Consider the following 23136-nt stretch of genomic DNA (forward strand, 5'->3'; position numbering starts at 1 on the left):
TGATACTCATTAATAAATATTTCACTAGGTATTAGGGAGATTCAGGTTGACTAAATGGAGCTCTTTTTCAATATAAACAAAAGCCCTTGTGTTTTTCACAACTGTGCAGGCCCAAGTCTTATGTCTGGCTTTCATTAAGGCAAATCCAGAATGTTGGGTGCATCTACGAAAGGGTGGATCCCGTGGGAACCAGACTCACTGCGGGCTGTGCTGTGGAGTAATCCTCTAGTTAAACCAAGTTCAATGTCATTAGCTGGGTAATTGTGCTATTAAAAGAAATGGCCAAGAGAAACACGCACAGTCTAATTACCCTTTCACCTTGGTCATTGAAAAATAGAACATCGAACCAAGAAACGAAAGACAGAGATTTTGTGCCTGGCCTAACGTTGGGACTGGGTCTTAGAAAAGTCCAGTCCCCGCAGCTCCTGGCTTGTGCGTGATGTTGGCACCAGGCCAGAGCCCTTCGCTGTGGAGGGGACACACCAGGGGCAGCGGCTCTGGTCCTGTCGCCCCTTTCCACAGGGGCACCCCACCCGCTCATTTTCCAACAAAACTGTGCATTTGACTTGGCCGATGTTTTCAAAACTACCAAAACAATCTAAACTTCGTTGTGGAAAACATGCTCTCCATCTTTGGAAATGAGCACATTGAGGTACAGAATTGGAGGCCCTTTTTTTACTTCTTTGTTAACCCCAATGCCAACAGGCTTTGCCCTTTTTAGACATTGATGTAGAAGAAAGAATGGTAACTAATTAGGAGCCAGATCAAGGTTCGAGGTACAGCCTTAAAATTTTATAGTTGTGTGACCTTCACCAATTGCTTATCTTGTCCAAACTGCAGTTTCTTCATTTGTAAAATGCAAATCTATCTAAACAGCCCCCAAAGCAGAGTGAAGTTCAAGAACGTGGAGGTCCTTTATAGTGGACTAATGTGCACTATAGTTATGAGAGATCATCTTTTATCCACTGGACTCAGCATCCCTAGTTGGCGTAATTAATTAGTCAGATGCTTGGGAGGTTTGCTGTCGTGCTTCAGATTATTGCTGGGTGGGATCTTATATAAAAGATTGTTTTAAAAGGAGAGGAAATACAATGAAAACCTCCTGTCCTAAAGGAGCTTGTTATACTATAGCTGCCAAAACAAAATATGCTTATGGGAAAAGTTATAAAAACACATAAAGGTATTAATAAATGTGAATGCACTTAGTACCAGTCTGAATGCATAAATACTGAATGCAAAACTGACTTTTGTGCCTGTGGCTCCTATGCCCGTGGGCCATAAGGTTTCAGCGTTGACCTCATAAAAATGGAAACGTTTACGTCTGCTCTCAGGTTGAAAATAAACTGTCAGAGGGAACTGGCTGCCAGTCTGATGGGCTACAAATTTTTCACAAGTTTCCTATGAGACAAAGTTTTCTGAAATAATTTTTCCATTAAGATATACTGGTGCTATGGAAAAGCATATACTCCTTGCATTTATTTCCCATTGCTTTGAAAACAGGAGGCATTTCTCAGATGAAAACAGGGCTTACACTGAGATATTTTTTCATGTTTGAGTTCCTTCTATGGGTTTTTTCTGTCTCTTGCTTAGTCAGCTGCTGTTAGCAGGGACCGTTGGCCCGAGCGTGTAACTCATTGAGCAGAACAGCCTGGATGCAGGCACTGGCCACGGGGCCGCTGTTGTCGGTGCATTTCAGGTGTTGGTCCTCAACATCATCCAGAGGAATGTCAGTTCTGTGGGAACTGATTATGTTGTAATTGAAATTCCTTTAGAGGGTCTAGTTTTTGTTTGAAAATGCTGTACATTCCATCAATTCAATGCCTAAACGACTGACCGATACTCACCTACAAGTAATCAGTTAGATCGGAGACTTTTTTTTTTTCCTGTATTATTCCATATACAGGTACAATTATACTTTCCTGTGGTTCAGCTTAGTTAGCATGATTATTTTTCACCATGCAAGTTTATTATGGTGTTGATGCCTGTATTCCCTATGCTGTACATTACGTCCTGTGATTGATTTATTATTTTTAAATTATATTGGGATTACACTGGTTATTAAGATTATATAGGTTTCAAGTGCACATTAGCATGATACATGATCTGTATATTGCTTTGTATGCCCACCACCCAAAGTCACGTCTCCTTCCATCACCATATAGTTTACCACTGGCAATGTGTACCTGTTTCTCAGCCCCATGTTTTACCCTTTCTGCTGTCTTCCCCTCGGCAGCCATCACTTTGTTCACTATGTCTGTGAGCCTGTGAGGACTTTCAACATTTATTGAGCCTCACAGAGGATATGAACACTTAAACAGCATAGAATGGTAAGAATTATAAAGTCTTTAATTCCTATGTAGTAAGTAGACCTATTTATGAAACTAACAAAGGAAATGACCGTGAGGCCTCTGGAAGGAAAGTAGGACGATAATAGTTGAGTCCAGCTGAGATGGCTTAAAACTGTTTAACTTTGTTCACTTTCCGTATGAAGCTGATGTTACTGCAGCCTGCTGGGGCCCGCGGAGGCCCTGAGAGGGTAATGTGACAATAGATGGCCGTGCGTGAGACTCTAGAAGACCCATAATCTCTTTCCAATAGGAAAGAACTCTGCAGGAGGTAAATTTGAGGAGAACTTTGAGCCATTATGGAAATAACTTTGTGAATATTGTTGCAAAATAATTATAGATATTGGCCTGGGAAAGTATGGATGTGGGAGCAGAGAAAGGGACCAACTGTGATATGAGAAGATTATCATGGCTTAATTGAAATAATCAAGTATGTGAATAAAGGAGATCGAGGAAAAGTTCAGGGCACAAGAAATGGCTGTGCCTCACATGTATCCTAATTGTAGACGAGGAGGGCTCTGGCTGTTTCCCAGGTACATTTCCTTAGAGCGCTGTGCACTCAGCCTGGTAGTTAACCAAGTGACAATCAGCATAAGCCTGGGACAAGCTAAGTTCAGAAACAAGGTTAGCGGCCAAATAGGCTCATTAGAGACAATTCAAACTGTTTTCCAAAGCATTCGTTTATTAAGTATAATGAAAGCTATACTGTTAAGGAACAGTGAAGGAGAGAACCAACTGGCCAGCCTGTCTCCTCCAGCAAAAATACTGTAATTTGTTCCCAGCAGGCTCACAATTCTTGTTTTTGACATACGAAATACCCCCAGCCTGCGACTTCTGTCATCGATGCCCAAGGAACATTCAGCGTAGGCCACTGTTGGTGAATTTCACACTACCAGCGGTGTGCCCAGGGTTTGATTTGCTAATAGGTTGCCTCAAAGTGCCTTGTTGATACACTTAACATGGTACTTGCATAATTTCCCTTCTCAACCTTCTCTTCGTTCTCTCTCCCTCCCTTCATTTTTCACTCTGCTTAGGCAGCCCTGTTTATTCTCTAAAACACAGCCTTAAAATAATCATGCATTGTAACCCTTTTAAAAAGCACCAGCCCTTTAAGACAAACCTGAATAATTTATGATAGAAACATAAAGTTTTCATTTATTAAAACATACATTAGCTGTGTCCGCAGTACTGGACACAGTGCTAAGTGCGTCCAGTGTGAGGCACAGACGTGCCGGGCACAGCAGGGCCCGGCGGAGCCGCCTTCCAACGGGACAGTGAAAACACGGAGCGGAGAGGTGGCTAATGCCGTGAAATGAAGTAGAGCGGCTCAAATTAATAAAGGAGTTTAAAGAGATCAGGGAGAACTTGATGAGGGAGTGAGCTTTGAATTGGTCCTTGAAGGAAGGTTATAGTGAAAATGACAGTTTTCAAGACTCTGCTCTAGCTTATTACCACAATTTAGGAAATGCCTGGATTAGAAGGAGACCACAGAGCTATCATGAGAAAACCCATGGGATTTTTCATTTTAATGTAGGGAGTACCCAGAAAGCAAAGTTCGCTGACGGGCAGAAGTGAAAATATGCTGCTGGACTTACTTCTTGATACCTCCTAGGTACCACACACTGTGTACAAGGCACAAGACACATTCTCTCTCCTCAAAATGTTTACAGACTAGCGGGAAATGCCCCTGGTCAGGAATCTTCCGCGGACCTGGGGTGCGGTGGGGGCAGAGTGAAAGGGCGTTCCACCGGGACTGGGGAGAAGACCCCTGGAGAAAGTGACTGTGGGGAAACAGTATGGGGAGAACGCCCCAGGAAAACAAAGCGGCACGTGCAAAGACCCCGAGACGAGAACAGGGCAAGCAGTTCCATAGTCTATGCCTTAGTGGGCTTAATATATTCAGTAATAGCTGTATATTAGATAAATGGAAGGAAGAAGTAGTTCAAGGTGGAAAAAACAGTTAGATTATTTCAGGGAGACCTGGGAGAGAAATTAAAATAATCTTAAATTCTGTCCATTCATCTACATCATCTCATTTAGTACGAGCCTGGGTTGTGGTGCTGGATGTTCCCAGTGGAGCCGCAGTCACGTCTGCTGCCCGGGCTCCAGCATGAGCTGATGGAGGTAGCACCTCATGTCCTGTGCCGTGTGAGCGACGGTCCCTGGGGCGTGAGCCCTTCCCTGTGGGTGCTGTAGCACCAAAACAGCGCTTGGCGTAAGGTAGACGCTCCATAAATACTGCTTACGTAAACGAAGGAATGAACAGTGAGTAAGTGCACGTACATAAAAAATACAATGAGAATGTCTCTAGCTTCTTACGTGAATAGCAGGGCTGAATGTGAGAAGAAGAAATGAAAGATTTTCAGTTTTACACCTGGGAAAGTGAAATGAGGATGGTACAAAAATAGGCATCACTGGAGAGCACTGAAGTGGTCATGGGAGGGCGGCTGTGAAGAGACAGAGTTTTAGACGCAGTTTGAATCATCAAGAGGTAGATACTTTCCAGTGATTAAAAATGCAGCCCAGGAGCTTGGGGAGAGAAGTCAGGGCATGGGATAAGATTTATTGTATTTCAAGAGGAATAATTCAGTCTCTTGTACATCCAGATATCTAGTATTTATCAATATCCCGGGCCTCTTAATCCATGGAAGGTTCTACTACATCAGCCCACGCTAGGACTTGCCGCATGGACTGCTGTTGACTTTCTGCCCCTTACCAGTCCCCTTCAAGAATCGTAACCCAAAGAGCAAACATCTGGCCGGCGGCAGTCTTATCTTAGAAGGATAGGTTGTAGCAGGGCCTCTGGAACAAAACTGCCCAAGTTGAAATTTCGGCCCCATCATTAGTAGCTGTATGACCTTGCGAAAGTACCTAACCTTTGTATGCCCTCCTGCCTTCTTCCAAATGACCGTTGGAAAAGTCCTTCTACTCACTTTGGGCTTTGTTGTTCTCTATCAGGTTCCTTTAAGGGTAAAGTTGGATTGTTTATTTAAGATTTTTCTTGTTTCTTGAGACAGGCCTGTAATGCTCTACATTTCCCCCTTAGGGCTGCTTTCACTGTGTCCCATAGATTTTGGGTTCCTGTGTTCACATTTTCATTTGTTTCATGGTATCTTTTGATTTCTTCTTGATCTCATTGTTAACCCGTTCATTGTTTAGTAGCATGTTATTTAGCCTCCATGCTTTTGTGTGTTTTTCATTTTTTTTTCTTGTGATTAACTTCTAGTTTCATACCATTATGGTCAGAGAAGATGCTTGATATAATTTCAGTCTTAAATTTATTGAGACTTGTTTTGTGTCCTAGCATGTAGTCTGTCCTAAAAAACGTTTCCTGTGAACTTGGAAAGGATGTGTATCCTGTTACTTTGGGATAAAATATTCTGAAGATATCAATTATATCCATCTGATCTAGTGCGTCATATAAGGCCACTGTTTCTTGTGGATTTTCTGTTGGGAAGGTCCATGTCAAGGAGGTTTCAAAGCCCCCTACTATGACTGTATTTCTGTCAATCTCTCCCTTTATATCCGTCAAGATTTGCTGTACATACTTAGGTGTCCCTATGTTGGGTGCACAAATGTTTATAAGGGTTATACCCTCTTGTTGGATTCTTCTGTGGAAACAGCCCAAGTGTGCATCAGTAGATGAGTGGATTAAAAAAAAACAACTATGGTGCATTTACACAATGGAATACTGCTCAGCTGTGAAGAAGGAAAACTCACCCTTTGTGACAGCATGGATGGACCTGGAGAGCATCATGCTGAGTGAAGAAAGCCAGTCAGAGAAAGACACATGCCACAGGATTTCATACATATGTGGAATCTAATGGACAAAATGAACTCACAAGCAAAATAGAGCCAATCTCATAGACAAGAGAGCAGGCTGACAGCTGTGAGTGAGGGACAGGGGGAGGGGCTGGGGGGTGAAGGGATTGAGCAAAAATGAGGGGGAATAAAAAAGAACACTCATGAACACAGACAGCAGTGTGGTGCTTGCTGAGCGGGTGTGTGGAGGAGTGTTAAAGGGGGATAAATGGTGATGGAAGGAGACTCGACCTGGGGTGGTGAACACACAATACAGTGCACAGATGATGTGTCGTGGAATTGTGCACCTGAAACCTGTATAATTTTGTGAACCAGAGTCACCCAAATAAATTAGCAAAAAGGGAGGAAAAAAGTCCTTTACTTCATAGTGTTGTGAGGAATAAGTGAAGCAAAGCACGGTGATTACTTAAAATAGTGCTGGCGTATTGTAAATACATTGTAATTGTCAGCTATTAAAGTACTGTTAGTTTTTCACTCAGTTCAGGATACGTAAAATGCAGGCAGTAATTGCACAGACCTCATAGAGTTATTGTGAAAATTGCATAAAATAATCTGTATAAAGATCCTCAATCAGGACATGGTAAGAGCTCAATAAATGTAAGCAATTATTAGTACAGCTCCTACTGACATAGTAACAGGTAAGAGATTTGCCAGGTTGCCCTGTGTCTTACATTAGAATATCTAAAGACAAATGTGGAACACCTAAAATAAAGTATATTTAATGCATTACATATAAGTTTCAGGTAATATGATAAACATTTTGTAAGTTGCAATTTTTCTTGAAAGTTTTTCTGACAGCCTTATCTTTTAGAACAAAAATAGAGAGGAGAGGTTATTTTACTTTAAATAAGATCAATGTAAAGAATGAAAACAGAATCCCAGCCCTGTCAGAAAAGCAGGGTTATCATTTTGTCTTTGAGTTTCATAACCATAATCCTTATTTATTATATGCATTTTTGGTTCAAAAAGATTGCTTGGTATTAAGGATTAGATCTTGAAATACATCAATTTCCAAATTATGTGATTAAAAAAAAAATTAAACAGCTGCCATTATCAAGAGGCTTAGTTTATTTTACCTAAAGTGCTTTTCAGTCTGGAGAGAACACTTAAATGCAGTCAAAATCACTTGCAATATACTCATCGTAAGATTTTTTTTCTAGTTAAATTTGTTTGCAAGCCGGCAGAGTTCAAATTTTGTAGGTTATAGTCTTTACTCCCTTTACTTACGGCTGTTACCTCTTTTCTCCTCTAGCCCTAGGCATGAGTTTCACCCATTACAAACAGAAGCACCCAAATCTTTTTTTACTTCATTAGTTCAGTAAATTGTCTCCTGGGGTTATGGGTTGAGGACATAATTGGGCTCTGCCCTGATGAGCTTATTTTGCACTTTTACCCAGAAAATCTTTATGTACAAAAAGCACAGATAGCTGCTAACCTGCAGCACAAACAATTACAGACTGCTGGGGGAGCCTCTTCCGGATGTGCCGATGACTTACTCCCAGGCATTAAGAGGCAAATGCGCTTCAAATGTGCATTAACCTTTATGGATTTTTCTTCGGTTTTCATGTTTCACTGATTAATGGACCTAAATATGCCTGTTGCTGCTGTTTCTGAATGAATCCCTTGTAAATCATTTCTAAATGACCTTTTTCAAGTCAGATAGTCCAAGCAAGCTGACTATCTCTCCAGTCAGTTCCTCTGATGCTTTGTTCCTCCTTTGCCCAAGTTCCTTTCAGTTTGCTCTGCGCCTTCAGTGTCGTATCTGCGAGTGCTTGAGCAAGACATATGCCCTAAGGGAGCCATGCTTGCTGAGTGGCTGCTTTCTGCGCCTTGCGTTGTTTCCGGCCTTTGATGTGACGTCACTGGGGCTTGGTCCCAAAGACCCATTTCCCTGAGCCCAGCTAACAATTCTTTGTACAAAGATGGGTTCATAGCTGGCAGTGACTTTTATTATGCGTTATAGATTGATGTTTTGGTTTTTTTTCCCCATCTAAGGCAAGCGTGGCGGGGATTTTGAGTACACTCATGAAAGTCTGCTATTACTCTCAGAGCAAGATGCGGAAAAGTGTCATCAGCTGCTGTATTCTTATTAGCACTGCCTGGGGTCTTTTTACATGGGCCCATAGATCCCAGGAAAGCTCTACATTTGGAACTCAGTGTTCTTTCTCTTTCTGTGTCCAAAGATTATTTATATTTACTGGGTATGAGGGGAAATGGAATTTTATTTTCTCTTTGTAATTCACGTGTCATTCATGCTATGGGGTTGTGGTTAGTGCTGATATTTGCATTGTTCCCATAAAACAAAAACACAAAATCCAAGGTGCAAATTTCAGAAAATTCCTATTTTGAATTCTGCCTTGTGTAGCCCAAGAATTCATGCATGTCTCCCTCATGAACAGTGCATCAGTGTTTATTGCTAGTTAAGTTTTTAATGTATACATTTATGCATATCTGTGTCACACAACATTAGTAAATACGCATGTACTAAATGTGGCAGTAGAGTCCTGCACAGGGTGGATGGGCCTGGGGGCCCGGGCTTGGGATGCACTTGACTCGTTAAGGGGAGCTTCTGCAGACCCAGAAGTGTCGTGCAACTTTTCACATGGAAACCCAGGGCCAAAATGAAGGGACGAAGACGATTCAGATTTTCTAACAATGATCTTACAGTTATTACACAGCAGAAGAGATTCAGAGCTTCTCAGGGGCAGTCAGCCTGGTGCATCGCTGCAGACCAAGCCCAGGTTAGCGATTAGTGGAAATGTTGTGCTGGAAGATCCCACAGAATCTAGGAGGTCAGGGGACTAAGTCACACATTCCTACTGGTTGTAATTCATGTGATCAGGAGAAAAATCCCCAAGCCTTTCAGATAAATATTTTGTGTACATTATTCAGCCCACATTACCAAAGCATGTATGATAATATACAACACATTCAGGAAATATCAAAGTGAGAGGAATTAAAATATTGTATGTTATCCAGTATAGATTATATACAAATGTATACATTAAAAACATAGTTAGCAGTAAACACTGACCCACTGTTCATGGGAGAGACATGAACGAATTCTTTGCTCTCCAAAAGCCAGAATTGTGAATTTGATTTTCCTAAAATTTGCGCAATTATTTTTGTATTTAGATTTTATGGAAAAATGATGTATCCCCATGATTGTATTCAAATTATGTGTTTTGGGCAAGAATATCAGAGAAGTGATGCTGTGTTCTTCTTCATGGTATTAGGAAGGCGCATGATATCAGTTTGTCCCATTACTAATAATATTGGCCATAGAATTAAAAAAATTCACTAGGGTATGACTATAAGGAATACATGTTTACCATGAGCAACTATTTTTATTCAAATGAGTAAATATCATCGCAACTTCTAAAATGCAGTAAAGGCCCTGTTGTGTTCAGGGCTGTTTCCAGCTGGTAGCAGCTATAATTCTTGGCTGGGCTGAAAGAGAAAAATGGAGCTTTACAATGAAATAGAATTTGCGATGAAGAAGCTGGGTTAAGCAAGGGCTTGGGAAGCTTATGTGAAATTTTAATTAGTTTGTAATTTCTCTGGATAGAAATCAAATCAAGATAAAAAGCTGAGAATCCTGGGTAAATATAGATCGTGTGTGCTCATGTCTGCATTCCAAAGGACACGTACTTGTATAAGAGTGGCCCCAGCAGCTGGACGCATCATCTGAGACTGATGTGTGTGCTTTAGGGAATAAATGGTCTGTGTTTGAAAGAAATCCTTCAGCTGCAGGGGGTGGCTCTGTGTGTTGGAGCGTCATTCCATGCACCAAAAGGTTTCAGGTGCCATCCGGTCAGGGCACATACCCAGGTTGCAGGTTCAATCCCCAATTGGACTGTGCACAGGAGGTAACCAATTGATGTTTCTCTCTCTTCTTTTCCCCCTTCCCTTCCCTTTCCCTCTCTCTCTCTTCCTCCCCTTTCTAAAATCAATAAACATATCCTCAAGTGAGTATTTAAAAAAAGAGTACATTTAAAATGTTGGCACTCCCTATGTATGTATTTTAGGAGGCCCCCTAGTTGATGATACTCTGAAAACAAACCTTTGGTTAAATATTTACAAATAGCAATACTAGAAGGTCGGAAACAAGATCCATGCTTTAGACGTCCAGACACAGTGAGAATCTGTGGCCTGCTCTCGTTTGCTGTTTTGGATTATCCTACTTTACCACCTTAGGGTTAGGAGGCTGACCTGAATAAGATTCCCAGAAACCCTGTAATTGGCTGCTGTGCGTATAGCATTATGTAGGTCCTTTCCTCCAAGCCTCACTCCCTTTCTGCACACATACATACCTGGGCTCTGTGTTTGCCTTCTCACCACTTACAAAGAGAGGACGCCCCTCATGTGAGAGCCCTTCAGGAGATGAGATAATACCCTTTTGACAGGGTTCCATCTGTGCTCATCTTCCCTTTGAAGTGAAGCATTTTCTTTCCTAATGAGATTCTTTTCACTGTTAAAAATGCAATGCTTGCTTACTTCTCCAGAGCGGGTTGGGAGCCCTGGTGGAAAAGCTGGGCTTTTTGATGAGTCTCCCCTCCACCCTAACTCTCTCCGGCCTCCCATTCAACAGGCCACATTTGGCGTCCTTGATAGGCGAAAGGAGCCACGTGGACTGTGAGAATCGGGGGAATAAAATACAGACTTACCCGTGAAAAACGATGAGGAACTACTCCCGGGAACTTGGGGAAATAATTCAGCAGAAACAAAATGAGGATGTTCACTGTAGGACTATCTATAGTGAAACCAGGAGGCACCATCAATGTTTCCAAGTTAATGTTTGTTTTAATAATGTTCTGTTCATCAGCATGAGGGAATGAATGACTAACACTCTGCGAAAGAGCAGAATATAAAGTAGTGTGAAACAACTAAAATGTGCGAAGTGAAGGACAACGCGGCCCGTTCGCAGGGCCTGGAGCGCGCTCTTGCAGTGAGAGGCAACTGTTAATGTTGGGCTGGTGCAGGTGTAGGATAATTTTTCTTTCATTCCTTTAAAAAAATTTTTTTTATTTGAACTTCTAGTCCAAATTCTTGGGAAAAGGACATTATCTGTCAGCAAGGACATGCCCTAGTTTTAGGAACTATGTATTGAAGTTAAAGGATCTGTTAACTATTTTATTTAACACTTTCTTCACCATCTACTTCCTGAGAGCCTACTATGTGCTAGCCAGTGCCATGCACTGAGAATACAGCCTGAGCAATTTATTCTTGACCCCTGGCCACGTGGGGCTTTGGTCAGTTACGCAAATAGCACTAGCTGCCATTTTCTTAGCAGTTACTGTGTGTCAACCGCTATGCCGAGTGCTTAACTGTTATTTCTTCATTCAGTCATCACAGCAGTCCTGTGTGTTCTCATATCCATTTCACAGAATACAAAAGTAAGATTAAGAGAGGCCGAATAACCTGCCCTAGACCATACATTCAAGATTCAGGCTCAGAAATGTCTACTCTCAGTTCTGCTCCTGTGCACTCAGCCTCCCTAAACTGTTCGTCCTCACAGCGACCAGGCATCTGGTCTACCTCCTGGGTGCAGAGGAAAGGACTTATTCTGTGTCCTTCCTGCCCTAGAAAGAACAGTTTGTCTCTTTAATGTAATTGCTGCCCATTTTTGACTAGAATCAAAAAGCAGGGCTGATAAGACAGCTCTAATTTTCCTCTTTCATTCTCTCTCCAATGTTTGGCGCCTTCTGCACAGTGAGGGCCCTCTCGGCTCCGAAAGCAGATTTGGAAACATGTTGAATGGGTCCCCTCGAGTCAGAGAAGACGGCATCAACCTGGACGCGTCGTTTGAGACTGATGTGTGTGCTTTAGGGAATAAATGGCCTGTGTTTGAAAGAAATCCTCAGCTGCAGGCGGCGGGAGCTCCTCCGTCAGTGCGGCTCCCAGCAGCATCACTTTTCAGGGGCAGATAAGGGACTAGGAAAAAAAAGAAAGAAAGAAAACGGGGATAATTTAGAGCCTCTGTCACTGTTTAGGAGCAGGTTAACTACTACAATTTTGTTCTAATAAATGTTAAAGATTTTGAAAATGTAAGAAGGGCTTCTCAGAATCCCAAAGTCCCTCTGAAAATAATAGAGAAAATCTGATGGTTGATTCCCATGTTATTAAAAAAAATAATAAAATGTATTTACTCATTAGCGAATTGTTAACTGATTTTCTTTCAAAGGCCAGCCAGGGAGCCCAGGATGCACCTGGGTGGGTGATTTCTCTAGAGTATTTGGTGAGATGAAGAAGGGTCAACATAGCAGGGTGTAGAATTGGAGATCTTAAAGTTATGGCCAAGAGTAACTGTCTGCTTTTACTTCGTCATTTCCGCTATACCTTCTCCCACTCACTGTCTTCTTAAAGATTCATTATACTTTGTTTTGGGGTCAAGCTTTCATTTCTCTCTCTATGTTGATAAGATCAATTAAGAAGCCTCATTGTGTTTCTCATCATTTACGAATTTCTACTTTTTTTCCTGCATCCTTTGGGTTACTTTTCCATTATGATAATCCTATATGCGCTGGCTCCTTCCCACCCATCACCGCACATGCACACCCCAGAGGTTAATGGAGTGTTTAACTGGTGACATACAAGATGAACCATGATTAATTCATTTATTAGGTGAAGGAAACGTTTTATGAGGCTAAACAGCAGAACTTAAGGAGCATTTGCACACCAAACTTTAAATACAACCTAATAAGAAAGCAATGTGTAAAATAATGGTCTCTGATATATATAGGTGATTTTTATATTTTCTAGTTTAATTTTATTTGAGTAGCCAACATGTTCGTGGATTTTTTAAATCAAATGATTGAAAAAGAATGAAAAGCTTAAAAGTCTTCTTCCCACTCCTCTTTCAGACCCCATCCTAATCCTTGCTTCCTACAGGTACTCAGTTTTTGTTTCTTATGAGTCTTCCCTGGGTGTCTATATAATAAAATAAACAAATGAAGATACACAGTTCTTACACAAACTTCAGTGTAGTAAATACTACTAAATACAACTTGAGTTACACTTACTCCGCCCCCGCCCCGCTCCCCTCTACCCCCCGCCGCCGCCTCACTTAACAATATGTCCTGGAGGTCTTTTCATATTAGTGCCCCGAAAGCGTCTCTGTTTGGCAGGTCGAGGTTGCTCCATGCTGTTCCAGTGCGTGGGTGCACCACAGCTTATTTGACAAATCCCTAATGGATGGATTTTTTTTTTTTTTTTGAGATGTTTCCAGTCCTTTGCCATTAAAATAATGCTGTGCTGACCTTTGTAATCATGTCCAGATATGGCTGCCAGAAAAATTTCCCAGAAGTAGGATTTCTGGGTCAGAGAGAAATGCATTCGCAATTGTGAATGGTAGTGCCACTTTGTCATTTATAAGAGTTGTACTTCTTTCCATTCCCAGCAACAGCATAGGGGAATGTCTCTTCGCCTGCCCACACTTAGGCCTACAAAGCGTGTTTTCACACTTTTGGAATTTGGACAACGCATGGATGTAAAAAATGGCATCTCAGTATAGTTAACTTTCTATTTCCTTCATGAATGAAGTTCAGAATATTTTCTTATGTTGAACAGCAAGCATTGTATTTCTTTACTGTAAACTGTCTTTTTGTGTCCTTTGGTCATTTTTCTACAAATTTGTTTGCTTTTTTCCTAGCTGTCATCTGTGATATAAGTTGCAAATAAATCTTCCCAGATAGTCATTCATTTTGTTTTCTTTATTTCATTTGATTTTATTTCATTTTCCTCGTACTGTTTTTGAGAAGATTTTAAAGTACAAGGTAGACCTTGCTTTGCATAGCATTGGGGAACTGTAAAAAATTACCACACAAAGCAATATTAATCAGTGGGGAAATCACAATTGTTTCATGACTTCAAAAATTTTGTCAACACATTGAAAACTCTCTTATTGTTATAAATATATACAGATATGAAAAATAAGAAAACTAATAATATTACCTAGTCCACTGTGGCATTAGAAACATTGAGAACTAAAATGCTTTATTCCTTTGTTAATATCTTATTAAGAGCAGTTTGAGCAATGCTTGCCCCTTCTTTATGTTGTATACTTTACGATACACTGTGAGCATCTTTTCTGTGCCTTTGGTGAAAGGTCATACCTCCTTCAAGGTTTGAATCAACTGCCAGTATTTTATTCTTTGATTTTCAATGTCATGGAATACCTTAAAGAGTTCTTATAATATGAAATTTTTCACTGGCATCTTTTCTCTGGGCCATCTTCATCCTTTTTGTTGTAATACTTTCCTCTTTATTTAGGTCAAGTTCACCTTGACTCTGGCTGCATTTGCCTCTCAAACGGGTGTGTGTCAACATTCCCATGGTCATCTATTTCTTCCATAAATCCATTAACATTGATTTCACTCAAATTTCACTCCCACTGTTACCACTCTTATTTGTTTCTGTATTTTTCTGTATTTTTTTTTTTTTTTGGCCAATTCCCTCTTTTAATTATCCTTTGTAAAATATCACACAAGCTTATCACTGGGAGGCAGGGAATACACTACACGCTTTGCTGTCTGTACATGAACTGAATAACAGATGTGCAGTGATCAGTCACCTGTACACTTGGAGAGCAGTGACATGATTGGTCATTGATCATGATGCATATCAATTATTCACGTAGAGATTTCTGAACTGAAGAGCTAGCTTAAAAGTTTATACCTTATGCCATTACTCACCTTTAACATACTCTGGTAACTGGAATTTGAATGTTTGTTTCGAAGGGCAGGTGTTATTAGCTAAACTGTAGTAACTTGAATTCATATATATCAGAAACATGCAAAGCAGGACCTGGCAGTATAGAAAAGTACAAATAATAAGATGACAAGCACTGACTGCCCACTCCCCTCCGAGCTTTGACAGTCATGAACATTCCTCTATATATGCTTTTAAGTGTTATTAATAAAGGAAGTAAGTCATTACAAATAAGCCGAAGTTCTTCTTTGCCCCCACCTCCTATTCTGTTCTCTTTGATAACCTCCCAGCTCACAAATCATCACAGATTAAAAGCATATCCTTTATACTCTCTCTCTCTCAACATTTCTATGGATGCATACAAAGATCTCAATGAGAAATATGTAGTATCTGGGGGTGTGCTTCCAGTTGCATTAGAATTGTTTTATTTTTATCATGCTTTCCTTTGCTTCTTATATTCTTCTTGAATTAATAAAAATATCTTGTGCATCTCCTTTTGTAACCCTAGTTTAGAAGTTGTTTTCTATTTCATCCTATTTCTACTCAATTACTTCAAAAGATAGGTATTTATAGAGAGAGAGATGACTGTTATAGACAGATATGTTAGTAGATGAATATTATAGAGTAATGATCTACTGTCATTAAGAATTCTGGGAATTTCCCTCTATCTCTCCACAGATATAGCCAATGTCTAGACACCCATGTGGGTTTTGTCATATTAGTAGAACTATTTTCCTGATACATTGAACAGCCATGTCCCTGTTTGTCTTCCAGGTTTATTCAGGAAATCGAGCATGCCTTGGGACTTGGCCCAGCAAAACAGTGTCCTCTTCGAGAGTTCCTCACTGTGTACATCAAAAACATCTTTCTCAATCAAGTTCTGGCCGAGATCAACAAGGAGATCGAAGGAGTCACGAAGACATCCGACCCCTTGAAGATCCTCGCTAATGCTGACACCATGAAGGTGCTGGGGGTGCAGCGCCCTCTCCTCCAGGTAATGACAGGCTTTGAGCTTACTCTCTGTCAACAGTTTTTATGGCCTTGGCAAGAGTCACAAATTACAAAAGAAGAAGAGCTACCATCTATTTGTATATTCATCAGGGACAAAAACAAGATTCGTAGGCATTAGAGACATTTAGGACTAATGTAGAAATCATGAAAATTCCTTAGGATATTTAAGGGAAAAAGTGGCTACCTTTGAACACAGTAGACAGTGGTCTCATTAACATGCAGGTGACTCTCATTCTTTTCCTGGAATTTGCCCTTGAAAAGACTTACTTACGGGAAGTCTCTCCCTGCCTCACCTCAGCCACCAGCAGGACCCTCTGTCCCCACCCAGGGCAGCATACAGTAAGTGAAGAACCTGGCTAGCTCCCGGTGGGCTGGAGCCTACCAGCACACTGGCTTTTCAAAGTCAGATCATTTAATTCAAGGGATGATCTTGTTAATACTGAAAATTTTACTTTAACTATATAAAGAAATGGTTTCTGAGCAACAGAAATGAAATAATTTCTCAGTAGACATGCGGAGTAATAGACTTGAGATATTTATTTTACATCCATTTTATCCAGCGACTTGAAGGCAAATATAAAACTAGAAGAAAATAGTAGGAGTTTAAATTATGGGTGTACATTAACTACTATTACCCTGTAATTGAATCTTTATGGTGTTTCTTCATTTAGGAGAAAAATGTTTCTTTTTTTTTTTACATAAGTTGCATGATACGAGGATATCTCAAAATATGGAAAGCTTGAGCTCTTCAGAGGAAAGTTGTATCAATGGAAGGCAGTTATAGCTGCTTCAGTTGCCTGCCCTTACCTGCCTTTATGTATGTCTTGATTTTCCTTCTGTGTACATTAGAATGAATGGCAATGCCGAATTTTTCATAGAGAAGTGCCCTAGATACAAGCATTCTTCTTTTATGAGCAAACTCTCCTATGGTTTCGAGAAATTCTGGGACTAGAGACACTTGCTTCTCCCAGACCTTGAATTAGAGCATCACGCCCAAAGAACAGGTTCATTTGGGCTGCTTCTGTGCCCAGCGAGGGGTCTTTGCTGAGTGTGGGGCGTAGAGGAGGGAGAGTGGCAAAGGCGTGCGCCCGCTGGGTTCTCGGCTGATCGCTCTGCCGCAGGCTCTTTGTGTGGCCGGGACCTTCTCCTCTTGAGTCTCGGTTCAAATGTGACCTGCACAGAGAAGCTTTTCCTGACTCTCCTCCCAAAGTAGGTCCCCTTCCCTGACTATTCTCCATTCTCCCCTCCCCCACTTGTCTCCCCAACCTGTTCTCAACACCAAAGTCGAACCCTGTGGACAATGTCGCCAAAGCTCCTTTGCTGGGTGACTGATGACCAGGTCCTCCCAATAGGAAGCACTATGAGCAGATGGGAGGGGGAAGGGGGTTGAGAGGAGAAAAGGTTGGGTTCATTCTTATCTCCTTCCTCCTCGCTTTGGATCATGGTACTGGCCGGGGGCGCACCCCACCCCCAAACAGCCCTGCCTGGGGACGTTGCTCTATAGCCCTGGCCACCTCGTTTCTTCTCCTTGCCCCTTGATTACAACTTTCTGCTATTACTAGTTACTGGAGCCCCCTTGCCTCTTGTTGCTTCTTTCAGTGCTGCTGGTGTATCTGTAAGTATCTCCTCTGTAAGGTTTCTTCATTGGAATCATCTGCCTGAAATTCTCTTTTTTGTCAGGATCCCAAATACAGCTTCCCAGTGAGTCACTGTTTTAACATTTTGATTTTTTTTTTTCCTTTCTTAACACAATAGTAATTATTAGTTAATTTATTTTCTAACTTGTTTATTTTATTTATTTATTTATTTATTGGTCTCTTCTCACTGGAATGTAAGTTCCGAAAGCATCATACAGCACCAGGCAGCAGGAAAGTACTCAATAAGAAATTTTTGGAATGAACACACAGAAGCATGGATAGTTGTAGGAGGCGTGGATAGACACAGCAAATGAGCTTTGAGAGTCACAAATAACTGCAGAGTCGGGGGGGAGATAAGGAATGGTCTTTGACACCAGTTTGTTTACATTTGGCATTGTGTGACCATATCATTAACTTACTCTCTATCAGAAAACTTTCCAGCATTTATGTCCTTGAAGTGTCGTGCTATATAGTGTTGTACAGAGCAACTCGAATGTACTTGGTGCACTGAATTTAAAAGACAGCAATGTACGACAAGTGAATCTGTGAGCTAAAGATGCTGGCTTATTAAATGTGGTAATTTTCAGCTCGAGTAGCAAAGACACATTAAAATGTATAACTAATTGACTACAATCTGGGCCACGTCGGGGACACACTCTAAATTATTGTACATCTCTAGGCAGTCTGCCCATGTGTTTGTCACTCCCAACCTCGTCACCAGCCATTTGTTCCTGTCATTTGTACCTTTTTTTGTTTTTGTTTTTGTTTTTCCCTCTTGTTTTTTAAATCAGTTACTCCGTGTTGAGACTAGAGAAGAATCCCAACTTGACCTGTTCTCTCTTTGACCTTGTCAAGTTACGATAATTCCATATAAGTGAATGACTCTTGCAACTAAGGCCATTCAAGTTATTGATTTCCAAATTTGTTTTCAGAGCCAAAACACCTACTTTCTTATTTCGTTATTTTGTTGCCCTCTCTTTCTTCATAAAATTTTTATTTTATGAGAATTCAAAATAGTTAGACCATATCAATACATTTGTTAAATATTCACAGATTTATGAGATTTAAAACTAAAGTGAAGGCTATTTTCCTTTCCAGTCTTGAGCATTTCCCTTGCTTTCTAATGACCGTGAATTGTTTTCTAACATAATTTCCCATGCTCAAGTTTCAATGTTTCGCATGTATTTCTCTGTTACCTTGATATTGTTATCCCCAGCTAATTGTATGTGACTAATCTGAAGAAAAAGAAACAATTCTGAAAAATTTAAGCTCAGTTTCCCAAAGAACTGTTAAGAAGGGAGCTTGGAGAAATACATGTGTGCATGAAAGATGCAGTACTCAATTACATGAAGTATTAAAACGGCCTTTAAAGCCATTTCCTCTGCTAAACCGCTGCTGGGCTGCAGAGTGGAAGAGGGTGGCGCCCTCCCCTGAGGTGGCACTGGGTGTCACGTAGCATCAGCCCAACTGGATCCTCCAGGGAAGTGGAAGGACAGCTGTCTCGCTGCTGCTGTCATTCGTGGGAAGGTGCACATGTGCAGAAAACCCCAGGATGCTTTGTCCTGCTCTCTCTGAAATGGCATCTGCGCAGTACGGAGAGTCGGTGATGAGGGGCAGTTTCCATGGGTGGTACTGTACTTTTGCATCGGTAATGTCACTTCCTCGGCACAGACTTCATAGAAGGGAAGGAAGTCAACAGAAGGGAAGAAATGACAAGCACCATTTCATAGGTGAAACCGCTGTTCAAGTGCTGGCCCCAAATGACACAGCAGCATAGTACTTGTAGTAATAGAAGTAGTAATAATAGTCATAATAGCATTCATAGTGGTAGGTAGTAGCATTGATTGCAGCTAACACTTTAATAGCATTTACAAGGAGCCAGGCACTGTTCTGAATGCTTTATATGTTTTGACTTTTGTTTTACATATTGGCAACAGCTTTGTGGGGGTGGAAACTGAAATTAAATAACCTGCCCTGGGTCACAGAGCTCGCAGGTACCAGCGCAGTAACACAAACCCAGGCACCTGGGCCCGGGGTCCGGCTCTTCTCAAAGCCTTACCTGAGCAGTAAGCTTGTCTGCAAGCTCTTTGTTCCCATTCTGTAAGGAGATGCGCAGAATTTGGAAGGAAGCATTGAGCCCCCCACCTTTTAAAGCAATTGGACATTATCTGCTGAACTTAAGAATAAAAAATTGGGATTTGTATTTTGTATATCTTTGTGGTTTCAAATGTTTTTGTCTAGTAAGTCATTTCTGTGGTATTTTATAAAAGTATCAATCTACAGCAGCTTGGAGGCGGGGAATCTGAGCGCTCGCCATAGTTAGGGACAACTGTGTCCCTGATTTCCTTTATTGTCTCACAGAGACGTGAAAGCGTAGAGCCACCCATCTCTGGCCTCCGTGCCCAAAGCATTTCCAACAGATGGAGTAGTTCGGATATTTGTTGCAGGTGGTTCTCTCCCAAATCCCCAGGTCCCAGAACAGCATGTGCTATATAGATTTCCACGCTATTAAATAAGCGGGTGAGTGGATGGAAATGAATGAATGGCTTCCTTAGTACAAGGACACGTGTGTGCTCGGGGCACAAGATTCACGGTCTTGGGTTTAAGATTCCTGACAATGCTTAAATTCAGATGTCACCATTCTTATGCCCTAATGCTATCAGCATGAAGGCGGGACAGAATATACCTCATTGTCTTACCATCTGAGATTCCACTTTTTTTCTTAAATGACTTCCACATGTTGCAAGGCAAAGCGTTCCAGTTCAAAATAAGGAAGTCTCTAAGAGAAATTCCTCGTTTCTCCTGAGTCGGGTCTTCTGGCGTTCAGATGTGGAGCTATAGAAACAGTCAACCAAAGTGGGTACCTTCTCGTGCCTTGCACGTCTGCAGGAGCCTACAAATTCTCACTCCCTAGACACAGGATTTTGGGAGTGTCATTTAATTTATTCCTTTTTTAGTATCTCCATCCAAAACAAAATGGCAGAGGGCTAATGCTTAAGATTTGTATCTTTGACCTGTCAAACTTCTGAATGGGCATCTACATACTTGAACAAAGGTACAAGTAAAAATATTTCCTGCCCCCTTATGGACTATGCTTTACACTTACCACTTTGAGAGTGGTCTGTGGACAAGAACGTCAGACCTCTGAGTCAGAATCTGCATTTGTGCGGCATTGCCAGCCAGTTTGCAAGCACAGGAACTCCAAGGTACCCGTGTGCTGCCTTGTACCAGCACAGCGCAGGCTGTGGTCCACGGACCGTCAGCACCTGAGCTCGGGAGAGATGCAGTTCCTGGAACTCACTCCGCTCTGGGCGAGCGCCCAGGAACCTTTGCTCTAACCAGCCCCCCAGAGTATGCTGCTGGAGACAGCAGCTGTAGGAGCTGCCTTGCACGATACCACCACGCCCAGCTGGCGGTTAGGAAATGGGCTGTTGTGCTGTGGGCTCTCCACGTGGTGGAGAACAGTAGTCACTTAAACGATGCAGCTTTGTTTCCTACAGGCCCAGGAATTGTAAAAACAATATTTACAGTGGCAGCAGAAGCTGCTTCCCAGTCTAGCACATTGCTGAATTTTGCTAAGTTCTTTCCAAACACAGGATGAGCCTACGTGTCCTGGCGCACCACACACAGGCAGCCTTCCTGATGCTGGGGCGCAGATGCCCGCACCAGTGGAGGGAAGAGCAAAAGCTGTGCAAGTAAATCTCAGAGGCAATCTCTCAAAACATTTAAAGCGTATTTCCGTTTCCCTCACTGCCCTATGTCGGTCGGGAGTGAAGCGGTTATGGAGTCAGCCCACAGACATCTCACTCTTTTCGTCCTTAGCCAGCGGCACTTCCCACTGTTACCTGTGGGTGAATGGCAGTGGCTCTCAACAACAGTCCCCATCAGAATCACCCAGGAGTTTTCTGCAAACACTGCTGCTGACACTCCAGCCGTAGATGTTGCTCTGTGGACCGGGAGTGGGTCCGGAGCATCAGCGTCTTGTAAGATGTCACGTGATCCCGGCAAGCAGCCATACTTAGCCCCGCTGACCTGGATCTCTGTACACCGTAGAATCAGTCAGCGCCCCAAGGGGACACACATGGAAATCAGCTGAGGCCTTCTTTCCTCAGTCTGGCTTGGGAGGGTGGGCTCTCGGATCCTTGAACCGAGCTGCGGGCCTAAGTCTCGGAAGCCGATGCGGATGGATTTAAATCCCAGCATTTCAGTTGAAAACTTTGTGACCAGGACCCAGTTGCTCCCCTTTCTGCACCTGTTTCCTCCTCTCTACAGCAAGAATAATAAAATATGTGTCACAGGAGCACAGGAATCATTTCCAGTGGTCAGATGGAATAATGATTGTAAAACCTATCTCCCCCCTTCCCCGCGTCACATATGTGTCGTTCCAGCATTGACCGCCGGGGCCCCTGTTACCCGCCTGCTCCTTAACTCTCACCTCTGCAGACCTCGCACTCCTCCTGAGAGGCCCCTCCGCCCCCATCGCCGCCCGCGGGTCAGCGTACATCTCCCCCCATCTCCAGCGTTTGGCCTACCTGCTCCTGTTCTTTGTACTCGAGTACCCACCTAGTAACTGCTGTCTCCTGCCACCCACTGCCCTAGTGTGGCAGCCACAAATGATACTGTTTCACCTCCTTTCTCTTTCTCTGGACTTTACCACTGATCATTCATGCGCAGCAGAAGCCGTGTGTAGTGTTTATGACCAGTAAAGCCAGTGTGTTCATTTCCCAGGGCTGCGGTAACGAATCGCCACCAACTAGGTGGCTTAGCACAGTGGAGTTGTGTTCTCTCCCAGTTCTGGGGTCCAGGGGGCCACACCTCCCACAGGCTGCAGCCCTGTGACCCTTCCCTGCCTCACCCACCTCTGGGGGCCCTGGTGTTTATTAGCTTCTGGCAGCATCACTTTGATCTCTGCCTGTCTTAACCTGTCTCCTCCTCTGTGTTTCCATTTGTCCTTTTCTGGCTCTTAATAAGAACATTGTCATTGCATTTAGGGCCCACCCTAAGCCAGCATTATCTCACTCAGTCTGTAATTACATCTTCAAAGACCCTATTTCCTAGTAAGGTCACATTCTGAGGATCCTTGTGGAAATTTATTGAGGGTGAGGAGGGCACTGTCTACCCTACTACCGCTAATAATTGGAAGCCAGTTACATAGAATGCAATGTATTCAATTTGCTCTGAGGCCCTTCTGGCAGGAAGGAGTGTTAAGGCCATAGGGCCAGGGTGACCTAAAGCAGCGGTCTCCAACCTTTTTGGTACCAGGGACCAGTTTCGTGGAAGACAGTTTTTCCACAGACCAAGTTGGGGTGGGGAGGCAGGAGGCAGAGCTCAGGCTCTAATGCAAACAGCGTCCAGGGGCAGGGGAAGAGAGTAGTTGGGGACCCCTGGTCTAAAGCCTAGATGTCAGCAAGGTTCCCAATGAGCATTTGGTAGGCTGAGAGGCTGCTGGAGCTGCAGCAAAGCCTTATTGAAGGTTGGGAGGTGCAGCTGCCTACAGTGTAGTGATTGGCTAGTGATAATTACACTAATGTCAGGACCTGTTCTCTCTCCAGCAAAGCTAAGGTGCTGCCCGTAACCTCCTGCTGGTTTCCCAAGGAAGCGTGGCCAGCAGC

At 42.5% G+C, this 23136-nt stretch overlaps 1 protein-coding gene across 1 annotated transcript in view; it reads left to right on the plus strand.

The window, feature by feature from the left end:
* EXOC4 (exocyst complex component 4) overlaps positions 1-23136 on the plus strand; it is a 675497-nt gene that overhangs the window by 459487 nt on the left and 192874 nt on the right. The window contains exon 11 of the mRNA XM_054564275.1: positions 15651-15870. Coding sequence (XP_054420250.1) covers positions 15651-15870 — 220 coding nt within the window. The remainder of the gene's footprint in view (positions 1-15650; positions 15871-23136) is intronic.

The sequence above is a fragment of the Pteronotus mesoamericanus genome, unplaced genomic scaffold, assembly GCF_021234165.1.
Source record: "Pteronotus mesoamericanus isolate MK-2021 breed Mesoamerican mustached bat unplaced genomic scaffold, CSHL_Meso_final scaffold_85, whole genome shotgun sequence".
Taxonomy (NCBI): Eukaryota; Metazoa; Chordata; class Mammalia; order Chiroptera; family Mormoopidae; genus Pteronotus; species Pteronotus mesoamericanus.